The sequence below is a fragment of the Diaporthe citri genome, assembly GCF_014595645.1.
Source record: "Diaporthe citri strain NFHF-8-4 chromosome Unknown scaffold_7, whole genome shotgun sequence".
Lineage (NCBI taxonomy): Eukaryota > Fungi > Ascomycota > Sordariomycetes > Diaporthales > Diaporthaceae > Diaporthe > Diaporthe citri.
Window position 1 is genome coordinate 1,969,880 of NW_025064852.1, and position 19,515 is coordinate 1,989,394.

At 58.1% G+C, this 19,515-nt stretch overlaps 6 protein-coding genes across 6 annotated transcripts; 1 reads left to right on the plus strand and 5 right to left on the minus strand.

Annotated features, from left to right (window-relative positions):
* Positions 1-3,772: 3,772 nt before the first annotated feature.
* Positions 3,773-5,583, minus strand: INS49_013783 (uncharacterized protein; the record flags this gene model as incomplete). Its single annotated transcript, XM_043174476.1, has 2 exons — positions 3,773-5,300; positions 5,378-5,583. The coding sequence occupies 2 exons, from the start codon at positions 5,581-5,583 to the stop codon at positions 3,773-3,775; spliced, it is 1,734 nt and encodes a 577-aa protein (XP_043021421.1).
* Positions 5,584-7,065: 1,482 nt separating this feature from the next.
* Positions 7,066-7,572, minus strand: INS49_013784 (uncharacterized protein; the record flags this gene model as incomplete). The annotated part of the gene is made up of 1 exon (XM_043174477.1): positions 7,066-7,572. The coding sequence occupies one exon, from the start codon at positions 7,570-7,572 to the stop codon at positions 7,066-7,068; it is 507 nt and encodes a 168-aa protein (XP_043021422.1).
* A 338-nt stretch (positions 7,573-7,910) lies between these two features.
* Positions 7,911-9,642, minus strand: INS49_013785 (uncharacterized protein; the record flags this gene model as incomplete). Its single annotated transcript, XM_043174478.1, has 3 exons — positions 7,911-8,528; positions 8,645-9,349; positions 9,451-9,642. The coding sequence occupies 3 exons, from the start codon at positions 9,640-9,642 to the stop codon at positions 7,911-7,913; spliced, it is 1,515 nt and encodes a 504-aa protein (XP_043021423.1).
* Positions 9,643-10,674: 1,032 nt separating this feature from the next.
* Positions 10,675-13,218, minus strand: INS49_013786 (uncharacterized protein; the record flags this gene model as incomplete). The annotated part of the gene is made up of 1 exon (XM_043174479.1): positions 10,675-13,218. One exon carries the CDS (start codon positions 13,216-13,218, stop codon positions 10,675-10,677), a length of 2,544 nt encoding a protein of 847 aa, XP_043021424.1.
* A 411-nt stretch (positions 13,219-13,629) lies between these two features.
* INS49_013787 (uncharacterized protein) lies at positions 13,630-14,227 on the plus strand (the record flags this gene model as incomplete). The annotated part of the gene is made up of 3 exons (XM_043174480.1): positions 13,630-13,659; positions 13,718-13,796; positions 13,935-14,227. 3 exons carry the CDS (start codon positions 13,630-13,632, stop codon positions 14,225-14,227), a joined length of 402 nt encoding a protein of 133 aa, XP_043021425.1.
* Positions 14,228-16,244: 2,017 nt separating this feature from the next.
* INS49_013788 (uncharacterized protein) lies at positions 16,245-17,953 on the minus strand (the record flags this gene model as incomplete). Its single annotated transcript, XM_043174481.1, has 8 exons — positions 16,245-16,526; positions 16,602-17,026; positions 17,100-17,151; positions 17,214-17,378; positions 17,442-17,535; positions 17,592-17,599; positions 17,724-17,776; positions 17,848-17,953. The coding sequence occupies 8 exons, from the start codon at positions 17,951-17,953 to the stop codon at positions 16,245-16,247; spliced, it is 1,185 nt and encodes a 394-aa protein (XP_043021426.1).
* Between the last annotated feature and the right edge of the window lie 1,562 nt (positions 17,954-19,515).

The following is a 19,515-nucleotide window of genomic DNA, read 5'->3' on the forward strand; positions in this document are numbered from 1 at the left end:
CTTGTACAGGCCGTGCCGCCTTCCCTCGCCTTCACTCCCGGCTCCATCCTTCCACGCACGCACGAGCATGCACGCCCAGGGCTTGCGGGAACGGCCCTCCGCGCTCCGAGCCGGCCTCGGGTCTTTGTCGCAGCAGCCTTGGCTCTCCCTCCCGGCTGCCACCTCTTCTTTTCCCCAGACAATAGGAAGTAAAGCCGGCTGACAAAAGTGGATGGATGCCACATCCACAGGCAAAGCCCGACTGCTATTAAGAACCCGCAACATGGCCACCCAGAGCTCCCCAACCAAGCTGTTCCCTAACCCAGGCGTGCTCGGGGCCGACTCCAGATGGTCACTCGCCGTCTCCCTCCACCTTTCCTTGCAGCCAAGGGGGCCAAGGGTTGGAGGGCCCGAACAATCACCCGACCCTGAGCGCGTTGGACGGGCGCCAATTCGGAAGCGATCCGCTGTCGCGCTCAGTTTCAGCCAAAGCGCAGGCACGGCGCTGTGTCACCTCGAGATTTTCCGTCACCAAAACCCATGCGGTCTGCAGGGTGGTTCGTAGGGTCACAGCGGCGAAACCCCCTTTCGCAGGGCAAATTGCTCATTGCAATGGTGTGAGGTGACTCTCTGGGAAAATGCTGGGTGCTCATGTGCTAATCAGATGCGGGATTCATACTGGTATTTTTCCCGCCAGATATCCGGCCCCAATTGATAGACTCGGTGATCCAACCGTCGTCTCTGGGTAAGGTTCCCAATGGCATCGCAGCAATGTGTCTGAGCGTGACATCGGACGGCCACCGCTGAAATGCACACCCATCTCTTCGACGAAAGCGCTCTTCTGCACGGAGCAAACGGAAACCCCGGCACTCTCAGTCTGCGCTGGCGATCTTTGAACTCCAAACTCCACTCGCTGCCCGGGTGCGCCCAACCGGATGCTTGCGACCTGACCACGTCCAACTTCCTCTGCAAACCTTACTCCCCACGTCGACAACCTTGCAAATAACACAGCTCCAGGGACCAACATGCGACCCGGATTTTCTTGCACCTTGTCCCCAGAATGTCAATGTCTGAGCACGTCGGCCCTTGTTCCGAATTGCAACCTACTGCCAGGCTCACTTACTTCTTACTCCCTCCCCCGCCCTGTCCTCCACTGCCGCTTCCGCCCTGCCCTCCACTCTGGCCGTTTTGCCCCGAGCTGTCCTTGTTTGTTCTTGCAGCCATCGCGGCTCGCCTCGCGAAGTCGTCCTGCGAGACTGTTAGAGACCAGACATCTGAGACAGCTGCCAGGGGGGTGGTCCAACCTTCTCTCCCCTTGCTTTGCGTATCGCGCCGCGGCGGCTTCATCCATCTTGCCTCTCCCCATGATGGCCTCCTGGCTTATGGTTCCGATGTGTAACCGGACAGAACGTGAATATCTTGACTGTAAGAGGCTGACGGCTTCTCCGGCCTCGGATGCACAATAGCACCCAAGGGGCAGGACAGAGGAGGAAGAAGAAACAGACAGCAGACCGAGGTGAGGGTCTTGTATCCTTTGCGTTTCGGTGGTGGTTGTGGGCCTAGTCGCGAGATTCAGAGGCTCGTTTCGGGAAGGTGACGGATGGGGTGAGATAACCAGATGTCGTACATGAGCGTCCTCCAGCCTTGATATATACGGTGTGCTTCAGCCCAGCAAGGCCAGCAACGGTGGCCATGTCGAGAAAACTCGGTGTGAACGTCCCCTGGGCATCGTTGCTTTGTTGGTCCGAGCAGAGGCAGAGTTGTGAGCTGGAGCGAGGATCAAGCTCCATAGCGGACAACCCATGCCTTGTCACCGAGAGTACATTGTCACGGCCCAGGGAGGCCACGACCCGGCCCACACTCTTTTTTTATGAGTTCACACACGTCGACTATGCTTCCGGCTGCTACGTCAATCAGACGGGACACTGCAGGAAGACCACGAGGAAAATGTTCCGATGGGCTTCGTCACTGCCGCACCAAAGTGCAGCAAATTAGGTCCCGGAACGAGGAACGCGCAGCATGCATGGTTCCCTCACGAACCGACACACGCCTAGTGTATTTGGCCAGGGAAAACGGTGTGGGGGCCTGATAAACCGGGACCCCGGCCTGTCATTTTCTGCGTGTTCCACGCCTCGATGGTAGGCTGGGTGCTTGAACCCTGCTGTGCCATGTGCGCAAATCTGCGGCGGCGGGATACGGATGCGCAGCGAGGAACTAAAAAGCTATTCCATAGTTATGCGTGAGTCGCAGCGCACGTTTCGCAGCGGTGCTGAAGCCTCATTGCGACATCGAGGGTCTTCAGGTGCAAGGGGCCCAGGGCACATGGCGGCTCACCGCTTCGCTGTCTTGAGGGGCTCGCCATAGAGCCTGGACGGCAAGGTTCAGGAGCTCAGGATCACCATTCCGGGGAAGCGAGAAAGTCGCACGACAAAGACGCGCAGAGTCTCACGTCACTACATGACCCCTCCCCCTCTCCTTGTCTGGGCACTCTGATGCGCGTGCGCCTCCCATCTGACCGAAGCATATCCCTCCGGTCATCTCCTTTGCTGCTCGCCCTGCTTCTTGTGCTCCTCCTTTCCTTTCGAAAACAAAAAAAAGCAGATCTACTCGAGATTTGCAGTCACCGTCCAACTTCCCCTGCCCCCTGTTCGTATTGCATCTTATTCAAACCAAACCGGGAGTTTATTACTGCAGGTAAACGACATGGTGTTTCCGATAACAAATATAGCACGGACAAGCCGTCTGGCGAGCCGAACCTCCTCCTCCCCAGTCAGTTCCCTGGTCTTGGCAGCGACTATGAATAAAACAAGAAAAGAAACAAAATGTGGCTGACGTCCAACTGTGTCGGCGAGCCCTGTCCCCCACGGCCCTCTGGCGAACCCCGGTCGGAGCACACGGTGATCGCTTTACTCATTTGTTTCAAGTCTAAAGTTCCGCCACGGGGCTGCAGCAAGATCGACCGGGAGTCTGTCCCCACTCCCACAGTACGCAAATAAGTACAGTGGGAGAAAAAAGTAAAGGAGAACAAGCTCAAGGCAATCCTCATGTCACATGACGTTTGCTGGGGCCCTGGGCGTGCCTGACATCCGGGCGTTGCGACCCATCATCCCTTCACCGGGCAAATGGCGTGCATCCGCCCACTGTAACCCTTGTCCTCGTGCATCCGAGAGCCACATGGCACGAGTGACATTGCTGGCAGGGCTGCCAGGGCGTTCAGGGAAGGGAGGAGAGAGGGTCGGTTGCCGAGCGTAAGCGAGCTGCCAATGCCCACCTTTCTGCACCTGTCTGAGGCTCGCCTATCTGGCAAGCACGGCGTCTCTGCATATCTCACTGCCACGCGACCTATCATTTCCGCAAAATCGTGCCCACAAGTGCGCACGTTTGATCTGCCGGCATATAATGATCACCACCGACTTGCTTCTCGCGAGAGGGGTCGCTGAGACAAAATAGAACTCAAAAAGAGATTTGGATCCTGGGAGGCCTGCAGGATTCACAAGTCATCAATCGATTCTATGTGTTGACCAAACCACGCCACGCTCTGCCTCGAATATATCGACAAAGCGCAATCCCGAGGACTTCCTTCATCTCCGTTTATTGGCATGTCTTCTCGTGGCCAGAGACGAGACACAAGCCAAATGAGGCGTCTATATGAAGTATAACACCAGCACGAGTACAGCTCATCTCTGTGTTGTACAACCCAGTACCGCTACTTCCCGGGTCCCACTATAAATGGCACGACGTGATGGATTCACCGGACCACCTCAGATCATCTCAATACATTTCGAATGCCACATCAGTGATGGTGCAGGGGGTCGCCGCTCTGAGCCAGAACCTGCTGGCACTTGGCTAAGATGGCGGCCTGCCTGCTCACATCCGCCAGGCGGCCAATGACCTTCTTGTTCCCGCCCACAAAGCCGTACAGCGCGTACGGGATGCCGACCTCCTCACAGAACCCCTGCACCAGCTTCTGCGTTGTGCGCAGGTTGTGCCTCGGGATGCGCGGGTAGAGGTGGTGTATGGCCTGGAACTGGAGCCCGCCGTGGAAGAAGTCGAGCCACAGGGGGCAGTCCACGTCCATGGTGGTCCGCAGCATCTTCTGCGGGAAGGACTCGGCCGGGCCTAACTCTGCGGTGCTCATGGCGAAGTGGGACAGCGTTATCTGCACGTGCAGAGGCATTGTCACCATGTGGCTCACCATGACGAAGGCGAAGCGGGCCCAGTTCGAGTCGATGGACTTGTAGACCACGATGTAGCCAAACCAGTACCAGAAGAAGACCTGGCCCGCCAGCTCGAGCCAGCGGTGCCACCAGGCTGGGCCCTTCCGAGGGGCCTGCCGGCCGATGAGGTACTCCCATGAGAGACGGTAGAGGTTGAAGCGGCCAAAGAGCAGGATCGGGTAGTAGGAGTAGTGCTGGACCTTCAACATGACCTTGGCGAACGCATCGTAGGCCATGACGCGCTCGTAGTAGGTGGAGCGCAGATTCTGTAGGAAGCGGTGCGAGATGGCGAAGAAGGGCATGTGCTCGATGTCCGGGTCGTGCTCGGGGGAGTTGGTCACGATGTGGTGCACGTTGTGGTTCCTCTTCCACCATCCCAGGGACAGGCCGCCCGCGAAGTCGGCTATGATGATCCCGATGACGGTATCGACGTGGAAGTTGTGGGTGATGCCCATGTGACCGGCGTCGTGGGCAGAGAAGACCAGCTGGTGCCAGAAGCAGCCGAGCCACCACGCGCTCGTGACCCACCACTTCCAGCGCAGGAAGAGTACGAAGAGGCTGAAGAACAGGGTGTAGCGGAAACACTCAACGGCGTAGGCCCAGTAGTTGCACTGGTAGAGCCCCTCGGCCTTGATCCTCTCGTTCAGCTGGCGGTACTTGTCCACGATGTTGTCTTGGGTGGCGGGGTCCAAGGCGGGGTAGATCTCAAGGTCCTGCTTGATCTCCTGCATGGTCCTGCGGTCCAGGAGGCTCATCCCGTCGGCCGGCTCATCACTACCATCGTCGTCGGCGGACGTGACCGAGGTCGAGGACGACGGCCGCATGGACGAGGGAGAGGCAGCGCCAGCCTTGCGGCTGCGTAGAGCTTGGCCATGGCTGTCATGTGTATCAAACACAGGCGAGGCGGATCGTGAGCTAGCATGACTAGAGGTCGGGGAGTCCCTCGCGGGGCACGCCACCCCGGGGTCATCTAAGCCACCGTCGGCGTCTGTCTGGGGTGCGAAGACGCCGCCCTGAATAGGGGGCAACATGTTCTTCCACCTGTGGTCGATGCGACCGATTCTAAATTTATTCATCATTGCCCGTGCCTCGGGGGAGTGAAGGCTGCGAAGAAGAGTCTCAGTCAGTCGAAGGGAGCCAGGCAGCGCGACAGGCGGGGAAGCGGCAGAGGGCGGACGGACGCGTTAACCTCGTCGGTGGCATCTCTCCCGACCATGTGCTGGATGGCTTTGTCGCCGCCAGGGTGGTACTTCATCCAGGCATCGACCTTGAGGACATGTTGGTCCAGGATAACAATGGTCCTGCCGTCTGCTATGAGCTGCTCGACCTCCCGCCTGGTCATGACAGGGTATTGACGGGCAGGTACCCGACGCTTGGTGGTGTCCATGGCGGGCGTCGCGTTGTTATCGAGTCAATTCGGATCGGGCAGGCCGGGACAGGGAGTTCGGGGGGGGGGTGATTGAGGCTGTCGTTCTATATCGACATCGAAGCGGGGATGCGACCGCGTCGTGTTGAGGTTGGGCAGACTAGCTATTGTCAATTGAGCTGGCATCGAGGAGAAGCAGAGGAGAAGCAGAGGAGAAGCAGAGGAGAAGCAGAGGAGAAGCAGAGGAGAAGCAGAGGAGAAGCAGAGGAGAAGCAGAGGAGAGGGAGTGGAGGGGAGGCAGGATTTGCACCACCAATGACAGGGAGGGCGGGATGAGACGATAGACAGCCCAAACAGCCGGATTCTGGTGGATTGGCGGTGGGCAATGGCGGTGGTGATCGTACGACTGGATGGCTTGACTGGCTTGACTGGCTTGACTGGCTTGACTTTGGCTCACTGTCTCTCTGCTTTGCCTTGCTGGGCTCGGGCAAGCGCTTATCGGCCTGCAATGCACTGCTTCCACGTTACCGCATCGGACGGTTGGTGTGCTTCCCGTGTCGCTGGTTGTGGATTTTTGGTGTTTGTGGCAGCGGTTTTGTTGCTGCTGGTGTGCTGTTGCTGCATCTGCATATGCATCTGCAAGTGTTGCGGAGTCGAGCCGACGGACACTCGGATTATCTAGGCGTGTTGATGGCCGACCCCGGCCCCGGTCCCCCGGCCCCACGCCGAGGCCGTTCCGACTCCAATCACCGGATGCCGATTACATGCTAGGCGACACGGGTATGCACACGGTCTTGAGTTAACTTCGTTTACAAAAAGAGGACCTCTCACAGTATGGCAATTTGTACGTCGTCTTCCGGCTTCTTTTCCACAACACACAGTCTTGGGCCTCCTCAGTGACCGCCTTTTCATCTCATAAAAGCTCCTCCGTGACCTGCTCTACGAATATCTATGCATGTTTGTCCGGCCGGAGCCACCTATCCATGGGATTCCGTGTCTCGAGTATGGTCCGTGAGACGCCCAAGTGCTTAACGTAATGTGACCTTGATAGCAAACATGGCACATTTCCCATCGTATGCGAGAACCACGAGCCACGGCTTCACGTATAACATGTCTCGTCCCCTTTCAAGTGCCATCATCCACGTGCTTCCCACGACAGCATCTCCTTCTCTTGAGGTTTGGCTTTCCACTGCCAACATACCTATCTACCCACCATGCCTCGCTACTCCGGCGGCGCATTCTGGCCCTACGCCTTCATCCACCAGCCAGGCGGATGGGCTGAGCAGAGTAATATCTCCTTGACTTGTGCTTGTTCCTGAGCCCTCTCCACCGTGCTGACATGCTCGTCCAGCGTTCGGTGCCGGATACGGAAATCGAAACGGGAGGTTGTATGTCCATTATTGCTTTACTTCCCCCCGTTGGTCTCCTGTCGTATCCCCGCCCTTGACTCGGTCCCATGAGCATCGGCAGCCTCGCAGCCTGAGTAAATACTCATTGGATGTTTTATCTGACCGCCTGGCACCGCCCCGTTACAGGAACACCGACTGCTTCACCTCGCAATGCAGCGGCGTGGACCACAACAGCATCAGCCTGGACGGCCTCTCCGGCCTCGTCGCCCGTCTCATCCTGCAGAACCACCTCGCCCGCCTCGGAGACGCAGGCTGCCACGGCGGTGCCCTCTGGGGGTGCAGCTCCTCGCCGCCGGCGCCGGCTCCTCACTGCCACGGCGCCGCCCCGGTCAACAGCAGGTGCCAGCTTCCCTGTGTCCACACTTGTCCCGGCGCCACACAGCCTTACATGGGCACCAACAATGTCTTCGTCATCCCCGCCAACCTCGTCCATCAGCAACCACAGGTGGGCGCCACCGGGCCGGGAGGGACTGGGAACCTTAATAATATCAACATGATCCTCAGCGGTCTGGGACTTGGTCTGGGTGGTGGCATCAGTTCCGGGTGCGGCGGTGGCCTGAACCTCCCCCATGGCTTCCTCCCCCATGGCTTTAACGCCCATCTATCCGGCGCTGGCCTCGGGGCTCAGATCAATCTGAATAGGTTCAGCTGCCCATCTTGTAATGTCCACTTTTGATATCGAAGTTAGTCGAGGCGGGCGGGGGAATAGGCGCTATTTCAACACGCAAACTTGGACATTGGTCGACCATTGAGACGTTTTACTTATTCTCGTTCTCTCTTTCTCACTCTCTTGTCGCTCTCTTCTCTCTGATTTCCTCTCCTTGCCTGCTCTATCATTACTCCTTCACACCACCGGGGCCCTAGACCTTCCGTCCTAGCAGTGATGCGTGGGTTTCATGTACAATACCGAACAGACACCTAGTATACATCCTCTCCCACTTAGTAGTGGATAGCCTTGCCGTGCGTCGCCATCGCAGCCTCCTTGAACGCCTCAGCGAGCGTGGGGTGCGCGTGACACGTCCTCGCAATGTCCTCGGACGAAGCGCCGTACTCCAGAGCCAGCGTTCCCTCCGCAATCATCTCGCCGGCGTTGGGGCCGACAATGTGCACGCCGAGAAGCCTGTCCGTCTCGGGGTCCGCGAGCATCTTGACCATGCCGTCCGTGTCCAGGTTCGTCTTGGCGCGCGAGTTGGCGCTGAAGGGGAAGGTTCCGACGCGGTAGGGGGTGCCGGCCGCCTTGAGCTCCTGCTCGCTCTGGCCCACCCATGCGACCTCGGGGTACGTGTACATGACCGATGGGATGCACCCGTAGTTAACGTGGCCGTAGCCCTTCTTGATGTACTCGACGACAGCAACGGCTTCCTCCTCGGCCTTGTGCGCCAGCATGGGCCCGAAGGTGACATCTCCAACGCACCGGATGTGGGGGAGCTTGGTTCGGTACTCCTGGTCAATGATGACACGTCCACGCTCGTCGAGCTCCAGCCCAATGTTCTCCAGGCCCAGTCCTCCGGTGTATGGCCGGCGACCAATGGCAACGAGAACGACGTCGGCGTCCAGCTATTTTGCGCGCGCATGTCTGGTCAGCAATCTCGTTCCGTGGCGACGATAGTAAGAGTACGCGCGGCGGGTCAGAGAGCCCGGGGGCTGGGCGGGGGCTTGGAGGGAACACGTACAGACTCGGCCTTGCCACCCTTGGCGGCGTCAACGTTCAGCTTGATGGTCTCGCCCGATGCGTCACCGTCGACGACCTTTGTGGACAGCTTGAAGTCGATACCCTGCTTCTTCAGGATCTTCTGTGTCTGCTTGGCGATCTCGGAGTCCATGCCGGGGCCGCCGATCTGGTTCAGGAACTCGACGACGGTGACCTTGGAACCCAGGCGGGACCAGACGGAGGCCATCTCGAGGCCAATGATGCCGCCACCAATGACAATGAGCTTCTCAGGGACCTTCTCCAGGGCGATGGCGCCGGTGCTGCTGACGACGCGCTTCTCGTCGATCTCCAGGCCGGGGAAAGGGGTGGCCTCGGAGCCGGTGGCGATGAGGATGTTCTTGCCGACGACGCTCGTCTCGCCGCCGTCGTTGAGCTGGACCTTGACCTCGTGCTCGTTGACGAAGGAGCCGGAGCCCTTGAGGTACTCGACGCCGTTCTTCTTGAAGAGGAACTCGACTCCCTTGGTGAGGCCGGCGACGGAGGTGTCCTTGGCCTTCATCAGGTTGGCCAGGTTCAGCTTGACATCGTTGACCTCGATACCCCTGTTCTTGGTGTCGTGGAGGATCTGGTGGTAGAGATGCGAGTTGTTGAGGAGGGACTTTGACGGGATGCAGCCGACGTTCAGACATGTGCCGCCGAGGGTGCCACGCTTCTCGATGCAAGCGACCTGCTCAGGGGGCGGGCTTGTTCAGCAGACGAACCCATAGGACGGGGCCAAGGCAGTGATGGAAGAGAAGGAAGGGGTGGGAGCGGGGAGGGAGCACGCACCTTCAGGCCCTCCTGGCCGGCCTTGATGGCGGCGACGTAGCCAGCGACACCACCGCCGATGATAACGAGATCCTTCTCCTCAGCCTCGGTAGCGTATGAGCGTCGCCATCTCGGCACTGCGACGGTAGGGAGGGAGGACCTCGTGAAGGCAGAGCGAACCGCAGTCCGCGGTATTAACCGGCTTGCGAGCATGGTGAGGACGCTGTGGTGAGCTGTGCTTGTGTGGTAGTTCTGTAGGGGCCACCCGGAGTAATCGGCGAGTCGAGCAGACTGGAGGACCGCTGGACAGGACTGGCACGAGTCTTGTCTGTCTGTCTGTCGGGAGCAAAGGAGTGAGGCGGAAGAATTGGTCGCGCTGCGTTGCAGCAAGCGGGACTCGGGACTGGAGAATGGAGAATGGAGCTTGTGGACTCTGGACTGTGGATTTCGGGTCTCCGGGCGCTGGAGGGGGGGGGGGGCAAAAGGCGAGCTGGGAGCGGGATTATGGATTGGGAGGGTCTCCTCTGCACAAGCACACGGCTGCACGTCACCTCAACCTGGGCTGTATGTACTGTAGACTACTAGGTAGGCGTAGCTGTGCGGTCAGACGATCTGACAGTTACTGTTATAGCTACAACCATGTGTTTGATGTGAGCGTTTTTTTGGAGCTTCGGTTCAACCGTTGAGGCCTGAGTGCTGAGGCCCGCCTGCCAATTGGGCTGGCCCGGTCGGCTTAAAACCCTGGCCTGGCGCCCCCCAAACCCGTTCTTTTCCGGCCGGGTACTGGCCTCCTGTCTGCCAACCTACGTGCAGACTTATTAGTTGGAGTCCCACGGTCCTGGGGCGAGCCACCCAGCTTCGGCAGAGTGCTGATGACTGATCGCCTACTATATACAGTACGTATCTAGTCGATACTACCGTATTATGTAGGACATCGCGTGCTGCTCTAGCCCCACATTACTGCGTGTCATTAAGTAGAAATGAGAATTATGTATCAAACTAGGAGGTCATCCTTGGAAGGTTATCTCACAAGAGGGTATCCCATAGAAGAGTATTCCACAGGTGGATATCCTAAAAGACGGTATTCTACAAGAGGTTATCCCACGGAAGAGTACCCCACAGGAATTATGAGGTTGTCGCAAAGGAGGGTATCCCACAGTCAGACAACCAATTAAGCCATATCAACTCCACATTACTGTGTGCCGCCAAGTAGATAAGGAAACTACTTGTTAAGTAACTATCCACCTAGGTAGCTGCACGCTCTTCGTAGGTGGCAAGCGCCGTGATGGCCTCGTCGCAACCCTGCTTGACCCGTCTCTTGTCCTTCTTGCTAGTTAGCAGGTCCGACTTGCGCACCTTCTTCCTGAGGAACCACTGCAGCCCTTTGGAGAGGCCCTCCATGTCAGCCACCGCCGCGAACACCTTTGTGGGCTTGCCCCCGGCCGCTTTGAGCTCCTGGAACAAAGTGATGAGCATCACCTCAACAAAGTCCCGCGTCTTGGGCCTCAGATAGCGCAGGTTGAGGCACTTGAGCACCCCCAGCCCCTGCGCCCCGTTGGCAATCAGGAACCCAAACACCTTGGCCAGGCAGAAGACGCGCCGCACCGCCGTCTCCTCGCCCTCGTCGTCCTCGTCCTCGTCCTGCTCCTCCTCGGCGTCCTCGCCGAATATCGACTCGCCTAGCCGGCGGAACAGCTTCCATAGGCTGTCCTGGAACGCGAACCTGATCCTCCCATCCCCGCACAGCCTGCGCGCCACCAGGGAGTAGTACACGTTGTACTGCTGCTCTGCTCCCGCGCACTGCATCACCACGTACGCCACCTCCTTCTGCCTATGCTTTCCAAGCCGGAGTTTGGTCACACGCATGTACGCGTCTTCGTAGTCGCTTGCTGACATGATGGCTATGAATATCGACCGTCGGACGTCCGTGTTCATGTTCTGCTCCCTCGCAAGCTCATGTAGGTCCGGCACCACCTCCTCGTCACTGTCCAGTGTGATGCTGTTCGCGTCCTCGTCCTCGCCCTCGCCATCGTCTTCTTCAGCGCCGCCGTCGGCTCCTTCCATTTTGGCCTGCCTCCCAGAGGGACCGTCGCGGCCCGCCCAGCTCGCTCCGACGAGCCACCATTTGCCTCGCTTGTCCGATTCTTCCATGTCTTTCAGACCGATGCGTAGGGGTTCTGTGGATTTGAGCTTCCTTGAGTTGAGCGAGCCCAGAAGCTTCTTCATGCGCGTCGTGTGGTCCTGGTTCACCACCGATACGCTCGCTCCGGCCTTGACTTTGTTGTTCTTCAGGTCGTTGATGCTTTCGATCATGAACTTGGTTCGGACGGAGAGGTTGGCCTCCCCGACTTTGTTGACCGCCGGTCGTATCAGGGCAACAATGTCCTTGAGCGCCAGCGGGTCATCGTGCCGAAGGTTCTGTCCCGCCATACGGACAATCCTCAACAGGAGCTCTGCGTTGAGCTCCGATAGGTGGTCCAATAGAAACCGAACGTAGTCAAAGATCAAGTTGCACCCAATGAGCTGGAAGTTGTACGTTTGCGCAAGGAAAGTGATCAGATTGGACGTTTGTTTCGAGACGTCCCGCGACCCATCACCGGGGCCCTCGGCGTAGTAGCCGCGGAACCTCTCAACGGCCTGTTGGATAAGCTGGGCTCCAACATCCGAGCCGATGACTTTGTAAACCGCAGTTGCGAATCCCGCATGTAAGATCAGCAGGGTATCTGGCAAGCTGGTAGGTTCGCAGATCTGGACCAGGACGAGATCCACCAGTACGGATGTGACATGCTGCCGTGGGTGTTCCCGGTAAAGGCTTTCTATGTCGCCGAGTATCGCGATCAGGTTCGATTCGGTGAGACGGTTGATGAAACCCTGTGCATGCCTCCTGATGCGCGATACCAACTCTGCGTCTGAACCGCTCTCTTGACGTCGCGCCGGAGGAACGTACTTCTGTGCGGCCGCGGGAGCTGGCACTGGAGCCACATATGGGTTCTCACGTCGCCGCACGGTCGGCTCTTCCACCTCGCGTTCTGAATCGAGAGCGTCCTCGTCGTCGTCGAAATCGTCACTTTCCCCAAGGTCGCTTCCAAGTTCGAGCTCGAGCAGAGAGTCGTCTTCGTCACTACCCTCGCCGCTATTGTCCGCCGTGGGCTGCTGGGTGGCCTTTCTCCTTTTCTGCGCCAGCCATTCGTCCGCCTCAGCCTTCCTCTTCCTCCGCGCAAGCAGGGCCTCATCGTCCTGCTGATCCGCTAACTCGCCTAGCACCTCGTCGAGGCCATCCTCGTGGAAAGATTTAGGCAGGGTTTTCCGTTGCTTGATGCCCAGCTTCTTCTCAAGAGCTGCGATCTCTGCATCATCCTCGGCCAGCTTATCCTTGGTTACCCTCGAAGGGACCGGGTTGCTGGGCTCTTCCTCCTCATCGGAAGACTCTTCCGAGAAGCCGTCAAATTCATCGTCATCTGACACGGGCTGAGTCGGCTTGCTGATCTTGGGAGCTTTCCTCGAGGCCTCAGGCTCTTGTGCAAGAGATTCACTTGAACCACGCCGCCGTCTCCCACCACTGCCACCAACACCACTACCAGCAGGAGCTGCAGGGACTGCAGTGGACTTCTGCTTGGTTATGGGAGCAGAACGCTGGCGCTTCTGAGACCTCTCTGCTTTCCGCCGGTCCTTGCGGGTCTGGGCTTGAGATGGCCTGCGGGGAGTTGTAGGCGTGCCGCCTATGTCCTTCAGGAGGCTGGCTGGGAGGGACGGCCGGAGCGGTTCACGACCTCTCTTTGATGGAGGCATGGTGTTCTGCTACGTGGAAATACAGGCATGTGCAAAAAAGCACGGGGATTTTTGGGACAACATAGTTGCAGTCTGAAATTTAAGTGGGCCCTTGTCCTCCAGCAGCGCGGTCTAGCATGGGATCTAGTGTACTGCGAAAACGTGGGGTGCCAATCCAAGTCCTCCTAACATTTGCCTGCACGGGCCCCACTACCGACTTCAACAGACTGGCACCCTCACGCCTCACTCACGCACCCGCTCACTACCCATCAGCCCCCCCTACCTTCAACGTGTCTAGGATAATTGCCAAAGAAGCTGGCAGACCACACACCACTCATGCAACCGTGGGCGACCTCACTACTCGGTTAGATTGTCTTGGAGCTTGTGGATTTAAAACAGTCTGCCTCCGTCGAGGCTCGACTCCCCATCATCATGCCCGAGACACATCTCTCCCACGATGAGGTATGTCTTCGTTAGCAGGGGAACCCCGTCCGCGCCTGCTCTCTAACGGCTCATTCAGTTCTTCAACAAGCTCGGCGACCTCTTCACAGCTCGCAAAGGCAAAGACCACGGCTCGGTTTTCCTGAGCCAGAAACGAGGTATGACGACCCTCTCACCTTCGCGCTGTGGTGCCCATCCTTGCCCCGGCGGACATCGCGCCTGCCGTACACCCAGCTGTAGAGCAGGTGCAATTACAAATATCTACCGGGGTGGTAAGTGCTAATCCCTTCTTGTAGTTGTTCACGGATCCAGTGCCCCTGTGCCAACGGTCGAGGATCCTTTGGCGGATCTGAAAGACCCAGCAGACGGAGCTTCCTTCCCCGTCATTGTCCGCGCCACCAATGGGAAGTCCGGCGACGACAGGAAAGCCGGCAGGAGGGTGAAGCTGGCTACCGTTGTTCAGTCGGGTGACCTGGATGCCTTCTACGCACGTTATGCCGAGATCTGCAAGGCCGGTATGCTCGCGCTCAAGCCCAGGATTCGGACAAAGCGCAAGGCCAAGTCCAAGAAGAAGAAGACCACGGCTTGATGAGCCGGCAAGGTGCCGAGCTCTTGGCTAGTATTCGGGGTTCGAGAAGAATTTCAAAGATGGCGGGCGCTGAGGACATTTGGCTGGGAAAGAAATGGCCAGCCAATCCGTTGGAAGGAGCTATTTAGTGGATTCTCATGGCTTCCAGAGCAGCGGCCCAGCGGTGGTCTGGTAGCCTTGGGCCGCTGGGGAAGACATTCACAAGCACCAATTTTGAGAGAGGTGCTGCCGCTAAATGCGAGGGAAAATAGACACGAATGGCCAGCGGGCAGACCAAGACATTATCAACTTGCCGAACTGAGATTGCCTTCCATTGACGACCTCGGCTTCATATCAACCCCCTACTCATCACCGTCCTCCAAAGTCTCCATCACCTCCCTGAGACGTCTGCAATCCTCGCATTCTCCTTTTTCGGGCCTTCTTGGAATACCAACGTACATGACCAGGTTGTCCGGACACCTGGCGTCCTCATCAGGCTCCTCGCAGCTGGCGAGTTTCTTGTGTGCCTCCCACCGCCTGCCGCAGCTGGTGCACTTCAAGTAATGTATCTCGCACATCCCCCCACCCCTTGTCCAGTCCGGATCCTGTTCTACAATACCGTGGAGTCCTCCCAGAGTACGCACGTAGGCAATGTGTCTGTCTAGTTGGTCTCCCTTCAGTCGAAGGCCAGTGCTGGCCGTGCTTCGCCCGAATTTTAGTTGCCTGCCTCCTGCGGTTCCTCTCTGGGCAGTCCGCATACACGTAGCCAGCTTGATGTATACCTTAAGCATGGACTGTGCTCCCCCTCACTTCCCCTGTCTCTGGAAGGGTTTGACAGACTCCTTGATAGAAACGATAGTAGCACACGAGACCTGGTTCGCGTATTGTCATGGGATGCTCACCCAAGATATATTCCTTCGACGCGCTGTAACCAACCCTCAGGGGCCCTAGCAGCCGACCGCGTAGAGTCAGTCACTCGGAAGGACAGGAACAGCAAACTGCATGTTTGCTGAAACGGAGACATGATTCGTTTCAGGCCGTCGTGGCTGGCGGCGGCATGCAAGCACCATGGCTCCTGGTTCCCGCAAAATACATAACAGCAGATGGCAGTGATGCAGAAGTCCTGTTCAGAGTTGTCTCGGCAGGCTGTCGGCCCACCCAAGTCACGCCCGGAGGACACTGGACGCCGCAAGCGTATTCAGTGCGGTGGAACCATGACCTTCCAGTGGCAATTATCCTTGATATTATCTACTTGATAAAACTTCAACTGGTATCTGTGGTTCTGCAATCTCTTGCTTCCGACTCAATGCGCTGCCCGTCAGGAGTTGGTTGGGCAGTCGGGTCAAGCCACCCGTCACATCTCACAACACACCCTTTCATACTAAGCCTGCATGCGGAATTGCCAAGCTGGCCTGGTCTCCGCGTGATGCGTCTTTCGGGAACGGACAAGCCGAGGATACGGCACCGAACAATCCTACAGCCCTGGTTCTCATTTCCGATGAGAATCCCCGGAACAAGCCCCTTGCGAGCAATCATACGCGATCATATCACCGTGTCGACCCGTGCACCAAAACGCCATTGCCCGACGCCAACCCCAGCAACGCCTCCCGATGAGAATCAGATGCTATTCGACAATCTAACTTAGAGCGTTCCGATCCTCCACCAAGTCCACCGAATCGAAGCGCATCGGGCTCTTGCCTCATTGTCGCTCCGAGCGTATCAATCTCAGACCAAGCCACGATCACTCCTTTTTCTTTCTCTCTCTTTTTGTGTGTGCGTGCGTGCGTGCCTGTTTTGGGGCCGGTCCGACTTGTCTCGTCGACAGACCGAACGAGCCATCGAGTTAGACGACCAAAACCTGGGCGCGCAAAAGGGTCCTTTGGATAATTGAAAAAGAACGCAACAAGGGAAAACGTCAATGATGAAGAATTAAACCACGTGGATAACGAGTGGACCAGAAGACATGTGTAAGCCGTTTATTTGTCAGGACACACTGCTTCTGGCAGGTGTCAAGTATTCGTGTCGTTTGGTAGGGCGACTACATTATGTCGCTCTGGGTCATGCCACCGTGGTCGGTGTCCATTGCGTCACCCCCGCCGGGTTGGAGGTACTTGACGTAGCTGAGCCCGAGCTGACGGCCACCATACTGGTATCCTTGGAACTTGGATATGGCAGTATCAGCTGTCTCGGCAGCATCGAATCGGACAACACCAGTTCCTCGGGAGCGACCGCTCGGTTCGTATTGGATCTCGGCCTGCTCAACTTTACCGATCGTCCCGAACAGCTCGACCAGGTCCTCGTTACTGGTGGACCAGGGAAGCTACAAGAAAGAGTTAGCGGGTCCGACCCAAGAGAGGTAACAGTGGAGTAATCCAAATTTGGCGACTGAACTCACGTTCCGCACGTAGATGATCTCGCTCCTCTCGGTACCCGCTGTAGCAAAATCGGTGAAGGGGTTGGGCGGGACAGAAGCAGCCGCATTGTTGTCGAAGCCACCTCCAGCGGCGAAGCCACCGCCACGCCCACCTTGTCCGTAGCCCCCGCCAAAGCCGCCACGGCCTCCGCCAAAGCCGCCGCGACCGAAGCCGCCGCCGAAGCCGCCGCGGCCGCCGAAGCCTCCTCGACCACCAAAGCCCATTCCGGAGTTTGCGAAGCGGTCGGGACGGACCTCGAGAATGCGACCCTGCCAGTCATAGCCATTGAACTGCTGGATAGCGTTTCGAGCATCGTCGGGGGTTTCGAAGACTACGATGCCGGATCCCTTGGGTCGTCCGTCGGGGCCCAGGTGGACGTCGGCGCGGATGACACCGCCAGTGCGGGCTGTGATGTTGTGTAAGCGTTCCATTGAGCACCAATAAGGGGAGCCTGGCACTCTAATGTGTCCCAATCGTACCTGCTTGCCTGAACAAATCCTTCAGGTCCTGCCAGCCGACAGTGTAGGGAAGCTGGGACATGGTCAGCAGTAGTTCCATGCTGGGGGACACAACCATTCCGGAAAGCTACAAACATTGGATATGTAGAGCTGGCGGTCGTTGCTACCGCCCATGCCGCCGCCATATCCACCGTGGCCACCTTGGAAGCCCATGGGGCCACCATGCCCGAATCCGCCGCGGCCGACGCCTCCAGCGCCCCCAGCGGCACCAGAATTGAATCGAGGCTCAGCTTCCCGGTCCTGTTTCAATCTCAGTATATGCCGCCCTGGGCTTTCGAGGCGCACAGGTGGGCTTGATCTCACCTCTCTGACATAGACCAGGCGCCCCATGAGGTTCTGGTTGCTGAGAGTTTGGACAGCATTCTGAGCTTGGTCCCTCGTAGCATATTCCACAATTCTGGACAAGGTCAGCATGTGCCGGTGTTGGCCGGGGGAGGTGGTGGCGTGGCTTACCCGCATCCCTACAAGCACCAGCGGACAACGTCCCAACCCGTCAATCCAACAGTTCCATCAAAAGTGCCATGAGAGGGGAGACCGCAAGGGAAATAAAATGAAACCAGCCAGAAGCTACTTGTAGACGCCCACCTTCGACATTCCATTGGGAAGTTGCAAGACATCGGCATAGAGAACCTCTCCGGCTACAAGCACATCAACCCCGTTAGTGCCATGGTCCCGCGATCTTCTCTCTACCTGTCCCAGGAAGACCCACCCTGCCTCATGAAATCTTTGAGATGATGCCATTTGACATCGTAAGACAAGTTGCCGACATAGACGCGGCGGTCTTGCTGCGAGTTCTCCCGGACGGTGCTCATCATTTGCTCTCTCGCTTGCTGGCGATCCTCATAGGACTGATGTGGTTGCCTGTAACCCTGACCCGATCCTCCCGCAGGTGCGCCTTGGCCGGTCATGGGACTTCGTGAGCGTCGTTGCCTAGGACTGCGAGAGCCGCTTCGTGGCGAAAGGGAACGGTGACCGCGGTTTGCAGACCGGACCGGACTCCGTGATCGACGACGAGATCGGGATCTCTCGCGCTGCATGTGTTGTCAGCCTCCTTTATCTCCGTAGCTGGCTGATCGGATATCAAGATGCGGAGCCAATATTTGTTGGCGGCGCTGCGATGTAGTCTCGCAAGCAGCCAAGCCGGGCAGCTCGAAGGGAGCGAGGGCCAGAGCTTGAAAACGCACTCGGCCCGGGCGCTTGGTGGCATGGGTTGGCCCACAACTTAGCGGCGGGTCGAGAACCTTGATGGTGTTGGGGCGCCAACACCGTCAAAAACACATCGCCCTGAAGTCGGGGGCAACGCAAGCCAGAACGAGGCACGTGGAAGAGAGAAATAGCAGAGAGCAGTAGAGAAAGAATGCGAGAGAGGGTGCAATACTCACGGGACGGTAGGTGTCGCCAGAATCTGCTGGATAAAATATTCAAGGTTAGATCCTGGAGCTTGGGAGTAATTAAGACGGTCGCGGGGCCAAATGGAACAAGATGAGAATGAGTGGACTGGAGGGAAGCGGGAGGGGCGTGGTGGGTAGATGTAGGGTCAGATTTGTAGGCTGTGGCAATCGAGGAGTAGCAGCTGGTGTTGGGGGCCAGCCGCCGGCTGCGAGGAGGGCGTGGGGATTACACCCGATAGTGTGAAGGCACCGCATGTGTATGCATCAAGAGGGGTGACTGAGCCCATTGAAGCAGGTAGGGCAGGGCAGGGCAGGCACACCTGCTGCAGCGCCCGCCACGGGATGGGGCCGGTAACGTCTGGCGGCAGCAGCAAGGTGCAGGTGGGCAGGGTGGTGAGGGAGGTCGAGGTAGCGGTACCTATGCGCACTGGGAAGAACAGCGGCAGTGGTGGGAGGGAGGGCGAGGCAGGGCGAGGTACATGGCCCAGAGCAGCATGCGAGCCCGAAGCAGGCAACGTGCAAAGAAAGGGTGCATGTGAGAGGGATTGCAGGGCGGAGGGCGAGGGCCACTCAGGGCATGAGGGTCAGGGAACAGAGAGTAGTGGAATGCCCGACGCCGCAGCTGCAAGCGCTGGATGGAGAAATGGACACACTGGACACGGCCCGGCGTGGAGAGCGCCTCTGGCCGCTGGGAACACGGAGGTATACGCAATGGGATGGCGGGCATCTGTCTCACTCCGGGCTTCAGAGAGGGCCGGGAAGACCTCTGGTGACAGTGAGGGAGGGAGGGAGCGCAGTCAAAAGCCACAGCGAGTTACAGCTCCGGGGAGGGCGAGGGAGAGGCGTTGACTGGGGGGGTTGACGATGTGAACCAGGAAAGCCACTCACCCATTGTCAAACTGTCGGGCAGATAGATCGTGGTCTACTTGAGCGCGAGGAGCGGTCGACCGGTTGGTATTCGACGCCGTGTTCAGTCGCAGGGTTGC